Source organism: Scyliorhinus canicula, chromosome 9, assembly GCF_902713615.1.
Source record: "Scyliorhinus canicula chromosome 9, sScyCan1.1, whole genome shotgun sequence".
Classification (NCBI taxonomy): Eukaryota; Metazoa; Chordata; class Chondrichthyes; order Carcharhiniformes; family Scyliorhinidae; genus Scyliorhinus; species Scyliorhinus canicula.
In genome coordinates, this window is record NC_052154.1 from 148,907,517 (window position 1) to 148,921,887 (window position 14,371).

Sequence of the window (14,371 nt, forward strand, 5' to 3'; positions counted from 1 at the left end):
CACCCTCTGGGTAAAAACGTTTTCCTCAAATCCCCCCTGAACCTCCTGCCCCTCACCTTGAACTTGTGTCCCTTCGTACCCGACCCTTCAATTAAGGGAAACAGCTGTTCCCTATCCACCCTGTCCATGCCCCTCATAATCTTGTACACCTCGATCAGGTTTCCCCTCAGTCTTCTCTGCTCCAGCGAAAACAACCAAGTCGATCCAACCTCTCTTCATAACTTAAATGTTCCATCCCAGGCAATATCCTGGTCAAATGCCTCTGCATCCGCTCCAGTGCAATCACATTCTTCCTATAATGTGGCGACCAGAACTGCACACAGTACTCCAGCTGTGGCCTCACCAATGTTCTATATAGTTCCAACCTGACTTCCTTGCTTTTATAATCAATGCCACGATTGATAAAGGTAAGTGTACCATATGCCTTTTTCACCACCCTATTAACCTGCCATTCTGCCTTCAGAGATATATTTGCAAACATGCCAATGTCTCTTTGTTCCTCAGGATTTCCCAGTGTGGTCATTCATTGAATATTTCCTTGTCAAATTGCTCCTTCCAAAGTGTAAACACCTCACACTTTTCAGGATTAAATTCCATCTGCCACTTTTCTGCCCATTTGACCATCCCGTCTATATCTTCCTGTAACCCAAGACTCTCAGCCTCACTGTTAACCACTCGGCTTATTTTTGTGTCATCCACAACTTATTGAGCTTACCCCCCACGTAGTCATCTGAGACATTTATATAAATGACAAATAATAAGAGACCCAACACAAATCCCAGTCACTAAAGCGGCCTCTGTCATCACTCTCTGTTTCCTACAGCTCAGCCAGCTCTGAATCCACCTTATCAATTCCCCTGCATCCCGTGTGCATTGTCTTCTTTATAGGTCTCCTATGTGGGACTTTGTCAACAAATGCTTTGCTGATTCGGACGACTCCTTCGTTTCTGTGTTCATTGATTGCGCATCAATTTAATCTGCAAGATTTTTAAAGGATGGAGCTTCGCATTGAGCCGGAGTGTCTGCGACTCAGCCCCCACGCAGCAAACACAGCAGCCACATTTAAGCACTGGCTGGCTTGTTTCAACAGCTACTTTAGTATGGCGGAAAACGTACCGACGAAGGAGCAGAAACTACACATCCTCCACTCGTGCGTCGGCACCGCCATCTACACACTCATCGAGGACACGGCCGACTACGACGCGGTCATGGACCTGCTCAAAGGACACTTCATCCGGCCAGTAAATAAAGTTTACGCTCGGCACTTACTGGCCACAAGGCAGCAGGTCCCTGGTGAGTCGTTGGACGCATTTGTCCTTGTTCTGCGTCAGATTCAGGAGCTTTGCGGTTTGGAGGAATTTGCGGAGATTGGTGTCGTGGTCTTGCAGATCGTGGCTGCAGATGATGACATTATCGAGATATGGAAAGGTTGCCCGTAAACCGTATCGGTCGACCATTCGGTCCATCTCCCTTTGCAAGACCGAGACCCCGTTTGTGACACCGAAGGCAACCCTTAAAAAGTGGTAGAGCCGCCCGTCCGCTTCGAACGCAGTGTACTTGCGATCGCTTGTGCGGATGGGAGCTGGTGGTAGGCGGACCTGAGGTCCACTGTGGAGAAGACCTTGCACTGTGCGATCCTGTTGACCAGGTCAGATATAAGGGGGAAAGGGTACGTGTCCAGCTGCGTAAACCTATTGATGGTCTGACTGTAGTGTATGACCATCCTATTCTTCTCTCCGGTCTTTACCACCAGAACTTGTGCTTGCCAGGGGCTGTTACTAGCCTCGATGACCCCTTCCTTCATAAGCCGTTGGACCTCGGACCTGATGAAGGTCCGGTCCTGGGCACTGTACCGTCGGCTCCTGGTGGTGACAGATTTGTAATCCGGGGTGAGGTTTGCAAACAAGGACGGGGGATCGACCTTGAGGGTCGCGAGGCTGCAGACAGTGAGGGGAGGCATAGGGCCGCCAAACTTAAATGTTAGGCTCTGGAGGTTACACTGGAAGTCTAACCCCAGGAGTGCGGCCGCGCAGAGGTGGGGGAGGACGTAGAGTCTGTAATTTTTAAACTACCTCCCCTGGACTGTGAGGTCCGCTATACAACACCCAGTGATCTTCACTGAATGGGAGCCAGAGGTCAGGGTGATTTTTTGCTTGACCGGGTAGACAGGGAGAGAGCAGTGTCTTACCGTGGTAGGGTGTATGAAACTCTCCGTGCTCCCGGAGTTCAGTAGGCAGGTCGTCTCGTGCCCGTTGAGCAGGATCCTCGTTGTTGCCGTAGAGAGGGTGCGGGGTCGAGACTGGTCCAGAGTGACTGAAGCGAGTCATGGCAGATATTCGGAGTCTTCATCGGGCGGTGCGTAGTCACCCGCGGGGTCCTCGGAGCCGATCCAAGATGGCGTGCCCTCCTTGTACTGGGGAGGAACTGTAGCTGCCCGCAAGTGTCGGCTAATGAACACGCTTACATTCACAGTGATAGGGGGTCCTCCTTTATGAGTGACGAACTGCGTCAATTCCTGCTCAGCAAGGTCTGGAAGACCGTCCTGCTGGCCCTACAGTCCAGAAATCTCCCAGTCTCCCGCTGGCAGGAGGTCCTCCCAGACACCCTCCACTCAATCCGGTCACTACTTTGCACATCTACCAATCAAACGCCCCATGAACGCCTTCTTGCCTTCCCCAGGAAGTCTTCCTCAGGGATCCCGCTCCCGACCTGGCCGGCTGTCCCTGGGCCCATCCTGCTCCGGAAACACGTGCGGGCATACAAATCGGACCCGTTGGTCGAGAGGGTCCAGCTGCTCCACGCTAATCCGCAATACGCGTATGTGGAGTACCCCGACGGCCGACAGGACACGGACTACGGGACTTGGCGCCCGCCAGATCCCCGCCTTCGCCCCCGGCACCAGCCCCACCCATCCCCCTCCAACCGCAACTGCTCCCCGCAGGCGCTCCCCTCTCTGGCCCGCCAACCCCCTCACCCGCACCACCTAGAGGACCAGACGCCCCCCCCTCCCCACGGCCCGGCCGTCACCAGCTCCGTCTAGGGGTGTGGGAACCTCCATAAGGACCGGATCATCGCTCCCGGAGTCATGGACGCCCGCATCTCCAACGTCTCCGACTAAGCTCCGCAGGTCGCACAGGACGTCCAAGGCCCCCGATCGGCTGATCGAGTCGATATGAACTTTTAATGGACCCCTTTTTTTCCTCTCGTTTTCCAACTCTGTAAATAATTGTGATAACTCATCTCTGTATATAGTTACGGGCCAGTGGGCAGCCGCCGTTGGAGAGGTATAATTCCATATCACTAGACATACTACCAGTATCTTGTCCCTCCCGCACGGGCCCCCCCCTCCCCCGGCTTCTCAACAAGCACACGCCCCCCCCCCCCCCGGTTCCTTTCTCAACAAGGGGTGAATGTGGTAGTATGACTAGAGGTACTACGGTACCTGGAAGTGTGAGCTGCTATTGGTGGAGAAGGCTCGCTGCCCATTGGCCCAAGTGTTGTCTTCCCATTGGTCGAGATGAAGGTATCTCCGCCCACAAGGCGGAGTATAAGAACCCGTGTTTCCCAGCAGCCACAGTTCTTTCTGTACTCAAGCTGCTGGGCACACTTCTTGTAGATTAAAGCCTTCGATTCGGACTACTCCTTCGTTTTTGTGTTCATTGATCTCGTATCACACACATAGTCACGTGCTCAAAAAATTCAATCAAATGCATGACTGGTCCAGTTCAGCCTCTGGCCAGTTGTGATAGCCAGGATGTTGATAAAGTGGGAATTTGGCAATGATGATACCATTGAATGGCAAGGTGAGGTGGATCAACAATCTCTCGTTAGAGTGGGTCTGGAAACCACCCCCCCCCCCGTTGGCGACAAACTGTCACCAGAAATAGTGGGGCAAGGTTGATTGCTAATAAATGCCAGCTTTTGCCAGAAAAGGGAACACCCTGAAAATGAAGGCACATAAGTCACTAAATGAAGCTGTCCGAAGCAAAATAAAGAGTTAATGGAACATACCAAACTGTAACCGACTGAAATCCAATTTGGTCAAAGCAATGACCTATTTCACGATAATCTCCATTCCCTTTTGTCCAATTTCCTGTTACCCTAAATTGGAATCTCATACACATTGTAGTTATGCGATTGTTCAGTATCTTTGCTGACATATTTTTCTCGGCCTGAACTCTTTCTTAAAATGTTATTACTGTAGTTGTGTTCGTGCTCCTACCGCTATCAAAGGTTTGGAGGAGCAGAACAGCTTCAGCGATGTAATGAAGAGATCTCTCACATTTCTGAGTGATAACAGAATGGAGCAGAACAAAAAGAAAAACTCTCCCAACAGTATTTTATTTTAATCACTGTGTAACCCAAATCTGTTGGATGATTTTTACGGCTTGTATTTGCTGTCAGTGTCATTCTGGCAATGAAGAAATTGCGCAGTGGGGAGATTTAATCCTATATTGAATTGCCTAGTATGATGTGTAAAATTAAGGTAAGCTGCAATTTTTAAAACATCTTTTGAGACAGAGAAATTGATGTGTACAGGAAAACAGAAGTAAAGGCTTGTATTTCACAGCCTCAGGATGTCATATCTCATTTTACAGCCAATTAATAAGTGTGGTCGCTCTTGTAATTTAGGAAATGTGACGTCCAATTCCCACATAGCAAGCTCCCACAAACAGCAGTGACACAACCTGCATTTTAGTGAACGGGCTGAAGGATACATATTGGGTTAGAAACCAGAGAGCACGCCCTTGATCGCTTTTGAGTTACATAGGATTTTTTTTTTATTTGTTCATTCAAATGTAGCAGGCAAGGCCAGTATTTATTACCCATTTATAAAAACCCTTGAGAAGATGATTGCCAGCCACCTTCTTGAACTGCTAGTAGCCCTTGCGATATAGGTTCGCCCACTGTTCTGTTAGGGAAGGAGTTCCAGAATTGTGACCCAGCGACAGTGAAGGAATAACAATATAGCTCCAAGTCAGGATGATGTATGACTTGGAGGGGAACTTGCAGGTGGTGGGATCCCATGCGCTCACTGCCCTCAAGTTTCTAGGCAGTAGAGATCGCGGGTTTGGGAGGTGTTAATAAAGGAGTCTTGGCAAGTTGCTGCAGTGCAACCTATAGATTATACGTACTGCTGCTACTGTGTACCAGTGCTGGAGGGAGTTAATCTCAAAGGTGATGGATAAGGTGGCAATCAAGAGCAAATCTACCTAAGTGGGCAGAAGTTGGCTTCAGTTTAATGTCTCCTCTGAAAGATGGCACATTCGATAGTGCAGTATTCCCTCAGGACTATGCTGGGAGTGTCAGCCTAGATTATGCACTGAAGTCTGTCAAGTATGACTTGCAGGCCAAAGCTTCTGACTCAGAGAGTGCTACCCACTGAACTACGTGCGACACTTGATAAGGCGCTGCATTAATGCAACAGTACAAGCATGTGCAGTCCAATGGGGCTTGAACCTACAACAGGCTGACTTTAGAGGTGCAAGTGCCAGCACTAAGCAACAAGGGAGGTTGATAGATAATAAATGGCAGTAGGTGGGATGTGGAGGACAGGCATGGTGGGGCTTCTGTTTAGCAAGTTGAGCTCCATTGCTCGATCAGCAATGAGAATGGTTCACTCAGTCAATTTGAGATATCCTGAATAGAGGGCAGCACGGTGGCATTGTAGAGGGCAGCACGATAGCATAGTGGGAGGGCAGCATGGTGTTATAGTACTGGGTTCAGTAATATGTATCATTACTAGTTGCTGTATATCCAGAAGGTCTGATGGTGTGATCCTGAAGAAACCACGAGTCTTCAACTTAAAGCAAACTAATTTATAAAGTAACGTTTAATTATAATTCAGTTTGACACTCTACAGAACTATCACTAGTAATCAAATAATTAAATATTAATGTGTTAACTGATTCAAAACTACACGTGCCAACTATGCTGTGATCTATCTATCATACACTACTGCTGTCTAGTCACTCCTGGGTTGAAAGAGACCAAAATCCTCTGGGAGCTGATACTTATAGTGGGATCTAGTGGTGCCCTCTAGTGGTAGTGTTACAGTTAGATGTTATAATTAACCCTTTAGTTATATACATGTATACATATCATTACACATGGTAGCTTAGTGGTTAGCACTATGGCTTCACAGCGTCAGGGTCCAGGTTCGATTCCTGGCTTGGGTCACTGTCTGTGCGGAGTCTTCACCTTCTCCCCGTGTCTGCATGGGTTTCATCCGGGTGCTCCGGTTTCCACCCACAAGTCCCAAAAGACGTGCTATTAGGTAATTTGGACATTCTGAATTCTCCCTCTCTGTACCCGAACAGGCGCCGGAATGTGGCGACAAGGGGATTTTCACAGTAACTTCATTGCAGTGTTAATGTAAGCCTACTTGTGACAATAAAGATTATTATTATTAGTCATTGAGCTTTATGGAATTACGTTACTGATGAATGTGGGATATGGATTTCCTTCCTAACAGCACTGCGGATGCATCTAAACTAGCTAAACTGTAGCAGTTCAAAAAAAGCTAACTCACCACTGCCTTCTCAAAGGCAATTAGGGATGGGCAATAAATGCCGCCAACACCATCCCATGAATGGTTAAAAAAAATGAAGGCAGAACAAGTAGGAACCCAGCACAAATCAGGGACGAAATTCTCCGACCCCAGCAGGGTCGGAGAATTGCCTGGGGCCGCCGTAAATCCGGCCCCCGCCGTGGCAGAGATTCTCCGCCACCCGGGAAGTGGCGGCGGCAGGAATCTCGCCACTCCGATCGGTGAGGCCCCTGCGGTGATTCTCTGGCCCGGATGGGCCGAAGTCCCGCCGCTGAGGCCTCTCCCGCCGCCGAGGTTTGAACCACCTCTGGTAATGGCGGGATCAGCGGCGCGAGCGGGCCCCCGTGGTCCTGGTGGGGTGCGGGGCGATCGGACCACGGGGGGTGCCCCACGGTGGCCAGGCCCGCGATCGGGGCCCCCCGCTCAGACTCCGGGCCAGTGCCCTGGGTGCACTATTTCTCTTCCGCGACCGCCACGGCCTCCGCCATGGCCTCCGCCATGGCGGAAGCGGAAGAGAAACCCACATCGCACATGCGCCGGTGGTGACGTCAGCGGCAGCCGGCCGCTGACGTCACCGCCGGCGCATGCGCCGACCGGCGGAAGCTTTTCGGCCAGCTCCGCTGCCGGGGGCGCCGGTTTTTTGTGCCAGTCTTCTGGTGCCAACCGCTCCGGCGCGGGGCTGGCCCCCAAAGGTGCGGAGAATTCCCCACCTTTGGGGAGGCCCGACTCCGGAGTGGTTGGCGCCACTCCCCTACGCCGGGACCCCCCGTCACGCTGGGTAGGGGAGAATCCCGCCCCAGCTTAGCAAATTTCCATAATGGCTCATAATATTTTATGGTGCACGCTCTGTGATATTTGTTGAATTCTTGTTTCAAATTGAAGAACATGGAATTTTTCATTTGAAGCAGAATCGGTTGGTGTAGTTAAGAAGTTTGATTGGAGAGCGTGACAGACAGTCAATATAGATGCAGAGTTATTGATTATTTTTTGGCTTGCAGTGCTGTTGAGGAGACAAGTCATTCAGAAACGTGCCAGAATATGAGATCCTCACATGAAGTAACAGTTGAAATGAAAATGAAATGAAAATCGCTTATTGTCACAAGTAGGCTTCAAATGAAGTTACTGTGAAAAGCCCCTAGTCGCCACATTCCGGCGCCTGTTCGGGGAGGCTGGTACGGGAATTGAACTGTGCTGCTGGCCTGCCTCGGTTTGTGCTGTCAGTCAGTTGCCTTACCCTTAGAAAATTTATCACCGAGTCCTGCAAAGTGTTTAAACATGTACTCCCTGACTTTCCACCATTCTCCACCCACACGATCCCTTGTCCCAGGAAGTGTCGATGCTGGACACTAACCCCAGTGATGTTACTGTGTGAATGCCTAATGCAGTCATATCAAATTCCTTTCGCCACCATTATACTTGTTCGAAGCAAAACATTTGTATAATAACTTCATGGCTATAAATTTCTGCTGTAGAGTAGACTTCCATCACAGTGGGCCATTGACAGTAGACTATACAGTGGCAATAGACTGTCATCTATTTCCCATACCAGCCTCCCCGAACAGGCGCCGTAATGTGGCGACTAGGGGCTTTTCACAGTAACTTCATTTGAAGCCTACTTGTGACAATAAGCGATTTTCATTTTCAGTTTTTCATTTGCAGCGATTGAATTGTATTTCTAAAATGGTTCCTTTTGTGTGTCCTTATTTAGCTATGTAATGGACATGTTACATGAAATTTGCAGTACAGAAACAGGCCATTCAGTGTAACAGCTTCATGCAAGTGTTTACGCTCCATGTGAGCCTCCTGTCCTACTACATCTCTTAAATGAGTAAACAAAATGTAATTTCTGTAATTTTAACAATATATTCACAGGTTGGGAACAGTACTACAGGACCAGCATTTATTGCCCATATTTAATTGCCTTGAGATGTTCATGGTGAACTACCTTCTTGAACCACTGCAGTCCATGTGGTGCAGGGATACCAGTGCTGTTAGGGAGTTCTAGAAGTTTGACACAGTGATGGTGAAGGAACAGTGATATGTTCCCACGTCACAAGAATGTTTGGATGTGTCGCCCTTGTTTAATTTCTTTTGAAGGAGAGGAAGGAATTCTGAGTGAGCGACTAGTTAGGGAATCTTGTCTCCCGCACTCATTTCTGTTATTTTTGTCTCTTGTTGTGTTACGACCTGACATTCGTTATGAAACATGGTTCAGCACCAGTCAGTGATGAGGAGGAGAGTTCCACGCTGTTTGAACACGTCTCCAAGACATCGGACGATCCTTTCGACACTTCCTCTGGCTCTGTTCAGCTTCTCTCGGTCAAGCCTCTGACGGCCCACCCTGGTTACCCTGGTTCAGAACGGAGTCCAGAGGCAGTAGTGGTCAATGGAGAGGTAAGCATGATGTCTTGTTTACCTTTGAAGAAAAGTGCATGATGGGATTTCCCACCACAAGAGATATCTTCAAATATTCTCTCCCAGATAAGGTAACTAAGGAACAACATAGCGGTCTGATAGAAGAATCCAGAACATGCGTATGAACTTTTAGAATTCAAGTTAACATGTTGGAAGTCTTGCTAATGGGAATACGGAGCACACTTTGCACACTGGGCTAAACAGCTGGCTTGTAATGCAGAACAGGGCCAGCAGTGCGGGTTCAATTCCCGTACCAGCCTCCCTGAACAGGCGCCGGAATGTGGCGACTAGGGGCTTTTCACAGTAACTTCATTGAAGCCTACTTGTGACAATAAGCGATTATTATTATTACTATCCCATTAGGTCATGGATACAGGAGGTGCTTGAAAAGGAGACATAAAGTTACCTGAGAAGGTCATCAGAGATGTAGGAAAAGGACAGCGAATTGCAATGCAGAGACAGAGCTATCACAGCGATCAAAACTGTGCTGGAGGCCTCACTTTAATGTCTCAGTCAAAAAATAGCACCTCCAACAGTGCAACATTCCCTCAGTACTGCATTAGAAGGGTCACCCTATGTGCTTTGGTTTGTGGGGTTAACCTTCAACCCATGACTTACTGCTTCAGAGGTGAAAGTGGTACCCACTGAGACAAGGCTGATATTTAATAAGGTGTTATATAAATGCACATTGCTGCCATGTACAAACAACAGGATGATTAAAACTCACAACCTCTTGACTCAGATCGAGAGTGTCACCCACTGAGTTATAGCTGGCACCCAATGAATGTGAAAGAGGAAGAACAAAGTGATAGGGAGATTGACATGGACAGTGAGATAGAAAGGGAGAGGCAGAGGCGCAAAGAGAAATAAATCAAGAAAGACAATTAAGAGACAAGGATTAACTGATCGACTGACGGGATGGGATAGGCTGCCTGATTTACAATCTGCCCGACATTGTTTTCATTGATCAATGAAAAGTAAAATCAGGCAGGCGGGTGAGGTTGGAATGACCCCAATGAATTGCTTATGGAGCACGATGACTTTTGTTATGTTGACAAATGTAAGAAATTTGTTAATGTTCAAAAAAATCCCTCAAACAGCAGCTAGATCAATAACCAGCTATTTGTTCAACAATCTCCCCTGAAGGACTCTCAGAGTGTGAACTGCAGTGTGTTGGGACTCTACAGTAGTGGTGAGATTTCCATAAAAGATATATGGGGCGCGATTTACCGGCCTCGTCGCATCCAACTTTATGATGCAATGAACAGTTGAATCTCATGAAAGACCTCTTGCGAGATTTGCAGTTCTTGAAACATCTCGTGAGATTCAACAAAATTATATAATTACGGCCTTTTTAAAAATAAAAATGTTTTTAATTCAAATTTTCAATAACAAAATACAAAAAGAAAAGAGGAAACAACCCCCCCCCCCCCCAACCATATATACAAAACAAAAGAAATAAATTAACACCCATCATCAACACTGAACAGATATACACACCCCTTCAGAGACGAAACCCCCCCCCCCGGGTTGCTGCTGCTGTTGGCCTTTTTCTACCGCTCTGCCAGGAAATCTAGGAATGGTTGCCACCTCCTGAAACACCCCTGCACCGATCCCCTGAGGGCAAATTTCACCCTCTCCAATTTGATAAACCCCGCCATGTCATTGATCCAGGCCTCCATGCCCGGGGGCCGCGCATCCTTCCACTGAAGAAGAATCCTCCGCCGGGCTACCAGGGATGCAAAGACCAGAATACCGGCCTCTTTCGCCCCCTGCATTCCCGGATCCTCTGCAACCCCAAATATTGCAAGCCCCCAGCCCGGTTTGACCCTGGATCCTACCACCCTCGACACCGTACTTGCTACGCCCTTCCAAAATTCCCCCAGCGCTGGGCATGCCCAGAACATATGGGCATTGTTTTCTGGGCTCCCTGAGCACCTAACACACCTGTCCTCACTCCCAAAAAACCAGCTCATCCTTGTCCCGGTCATGTGAGCCCTATGCATCACCTTAAATTGTATGAGGCCGAGCCTCGCGCAAGAAGTGGAGGAGTTCACCCTCTCCAGGGCGTCCACCCACGTCCCCTCCTCGATCTCCTGCCCCAGATCCTCCTCCCATTTACCCTTCAGCTCCTCCACCGAGGCCTCGTCCTCCTCCTGCATCACTTGGTATGTTGCCGAGATCCTCCCCTCTCCAACCCACACCCCCGAGAGCACCCTGTACTGGACCCCGCGCGGCGGCAACAGTGGGAACTCCGCTATTTGCCGCCTGACAAACGCCCTTACCTGCATATATCTGAAGGCGTTCCCCGGGGGGAGCCCGAACCTCTCCTCCAACTCACCCAGGCTTGCGAACTTCCCGTCCACAAACAGGTCCCCCATCTTCCTAATACCTGCCCTGTGCCAACTCAGGAACCCGCCGTCAATTCTCCCCGGGACAAACCGGTGGTTCCCCCATATCGGGGACTTCACCGAAGCCCCCACCTCCCCCCTGTGCCGCCTCCATTGCCCCCAAATCATGAGGGTAGCTGCCACCACCGGGATCGTGGTATACTTCGTTGGAGGGAGCGGCAGCAGCGCCGTCATAAGCGCTTCCAGGTTCGTGCCCACACAGGACGCCACTTCCATCCTCTTCCATGCTGCCCCTTCCCCCTCCATCACCCACTTGCGCACCATCACTGCGTTGGCAGCCCAGTAATACCCACAGAGGTTGGGCAGCACCAGCCCCCCCCTATCCCTGCCCCGCTCCAGGAACACCCTTCTCACCCTCGGGGTCCCCTGCGCCCAGACAAACCCTGTAATGCTCCTATTAACCCGCCTGAAGAAGGCCTTCGGGATAAGGCATTGGAACAGGAACAGAAATCTTGGGAGCACCGTCATCTTGACTGACTGCACCCTACCCGCCAAAGACAGCGGCAGCACGTCCCACCTGTTAAAGTCCTCCTCAATTTGCTCCACCAGCCTCGTGAGGTTAAGCTTGTGCAAGGCCCCCCAGCTCCTGGCCACCTAGACCCCTAAGTACCTAAAGCTCCTCTCCACCCTTTTTAATGGGAGCTTACCAATCCCCTCTCCTGGTCTCCTGGGTGAACAACGAACAGCTCGCTCTTCCCCATGTTGAGCTTGTACCCTGAGAAATTCCCAAACTCCCTGAGAATCCTCATTACCTCTGGAATCCCCCCACCGGGTCCGCCACATACAACAACAGGTCATCCGCATAGAGCAACACTCGGTGTTCCTCCCCCCCTCGCACCAGCCCCCTCCAGTTCCTCAACTCCCTCAGCGCCATGGCCAGGGGTTCAATTGCTAGCGCAAAAAGCAGGGGGGACAGGGGACACCCTTGCCTTATCCCTCGGTATAGCCGAAAATACTCCGACCTCCTCCTATTCGTGGCTACACTCGCCACTGGGGCCTCATATATAGCAGCTTCACCCACCTGACAAACCCCTCCCCGAACCCGAACCTTTTCAGCACCTACCACAAGTACCCCCACTCTACCCTATCAAAGGCTTTATCCGCGTCCATTGCCACCACTATCTCCGCCTCCCCTTCCACCGCTGGCATCATTATAACATTCAATAGCCTCCGTATGTTAGTATTCAACTGCCTCCCTTTCACGAACCCCGTTTGATCCTCGTGAATAACCTGCGGCACACAGTCCTCTATCCTCGTGGCTAAAACCTTCGCCAACAACTTGCCATCTACATTTAAGAGTGAGATCGGCCTGTATGACCCACACTGCAGGGGATCCTTGTCCCGCTTAAGGATCAAGGAAATCAGCGCCCAAGACATCGTCGGAGGCAAAGCCCCTCCTTCCCTTGCCTCGTTGAAGGTCCTAACCAACAGAGGGCCCAACAGGTCTGCATACATCTTATAGAATTCGACCGGGAACCCATCCGGACCCGGCGCCTTCCCCGACTGCATGCTCCCTATCCCTTTGACCAACTCCTCCAGCCCAACCGGCGCCCCCAGTCCGTCCACCTGTCCCTCCTCCACCTTCAGAAATCTCAGCCTATCCAAAAAACGCCCCATCCCCCCCTCCTCCAGTGGGGGTTCGGACCGATACAGTTCCTCATAGAAGTCTCTGAAGACCCCATTGATGCCTACCCCACTTCGCACCACATTCCCTCCCCTATCCTTAACTCCACCGATCTCCCTAGCCGCATCTCGCTTCCGAAGCTGGTGCGCCAGCATCCGGCTCGCCTTTTCCCCATATTCATACACCGTCCCCTGTGCCTTCCTCCACTGAACTTCCGCCTTCCTGGTGGTCAATAGGTCGAATTCGGCCTGGAGACTACACCGCTCCCTAAGCACTCTCTCCTCCGGAGCCTCAGCGTACCTCCTGTCCAGACTCACCATCTCCCCCACCAACCTCTCCCTCTCTCTCTGCTCTCTCCTCTCCCTGTGGGCCCAGATGGAGATCAACTCTCCCCTAACCACCGCCTTCAGCGCCTCCCAGACCGTCCCCACTCGGACCTCCCCATTGTCATTGGCCTCCAGGTACCTCTCAATACAACATCGGACCCGCCCGCCTACCTCCTCATCTGCCAGCAACCCCACCTCTAATCGCCAAAGCGGGCGCTGGTCTCTCTCCTACCCCAGCTCGAGGTCCACCCAGTGCGGGGCATGGTCAGAAATGGCTATCGCCGAGTACTCAGTATCATCCACCCTCCCAATCAGCGCCCTACTCATAACAAAAAAATCAATCCAGGAATAGGCCTTATGCACATGGGAGAAGAATGAAAATTCCCTGGCCCTCGGCCTCGCAAACCTCCATGGGTCAACCCCCCCCCCCCCCATCTGGTCTATAAACCCCCTCAGCACCTTAGCCGCCGCTGGTCTCCTACCCGTCCTGGATCTGGATCGATCCAGTGCCGGGTCCAGCACCGTGTTGAAATCTCCCCCCATTATCAGGCCGCCCGTCTCCAAGTCTGGAATCCGGCCCAACATGCGCCGCATGAAACCCGCATCGTCCCAATTCGGGGCATATACATTGACCAGCACCACCCGCTCCCCCTGCAGCTTGCCGCTTACCATCACATACCTCCCGCCACTGTCTGCCACAACGTTCAATGCCTCGAACAACACCATCTTTCCCACCAGGATCGCACCCCATGATTTTTTGCATCCAGCCCCGAATGAAACACCTGGCCTACCCATCCCTTCCGCAATCTTACCTGATCCGCCACCTTCAGATGCGTCTCCTGAAGCATGGCCACATCCGCTTTCAGCCCCTTCAGGTGCGCAAACACGCGGGCCCGTTTGATCGGCCCGTTCAGTCCCCTTACATTCCAGGTTATCAGCCGGATCAGGGGGCTACCTACTCCCCTCCCCCGCCGACTAGCCATACCCCATCCCTTGCCCACCACCGGCCAGCGTCCCTCGCTCTGCCAGTTTCCCACGGCGGCAG

The 14,371-nt window shown here is 50.9% G+C and overlaps 1 protein-coding gene across 1 annotated transcript in view; it reads left to right on the forward strand.

The window, feature by feature from the left end:
* Window positions 1–14,371, forward strand: part of kiaa1549la (KIAA1549-like a) — a 335,236-nt gene that overhangs the window by 230,187 nt on the left and 90,678 nt on the right. The window contains exon 14 of the mRNA XM_038807890.1: window positions 8,766–8,944. Coding sequence (XP_038663818.1) covers window positions 8,766–8,944 — 179 coding nt within the window. The remainder of the gene's footprint in view (window positions 1–8,765; window positions 8,945–14,371) is intronic.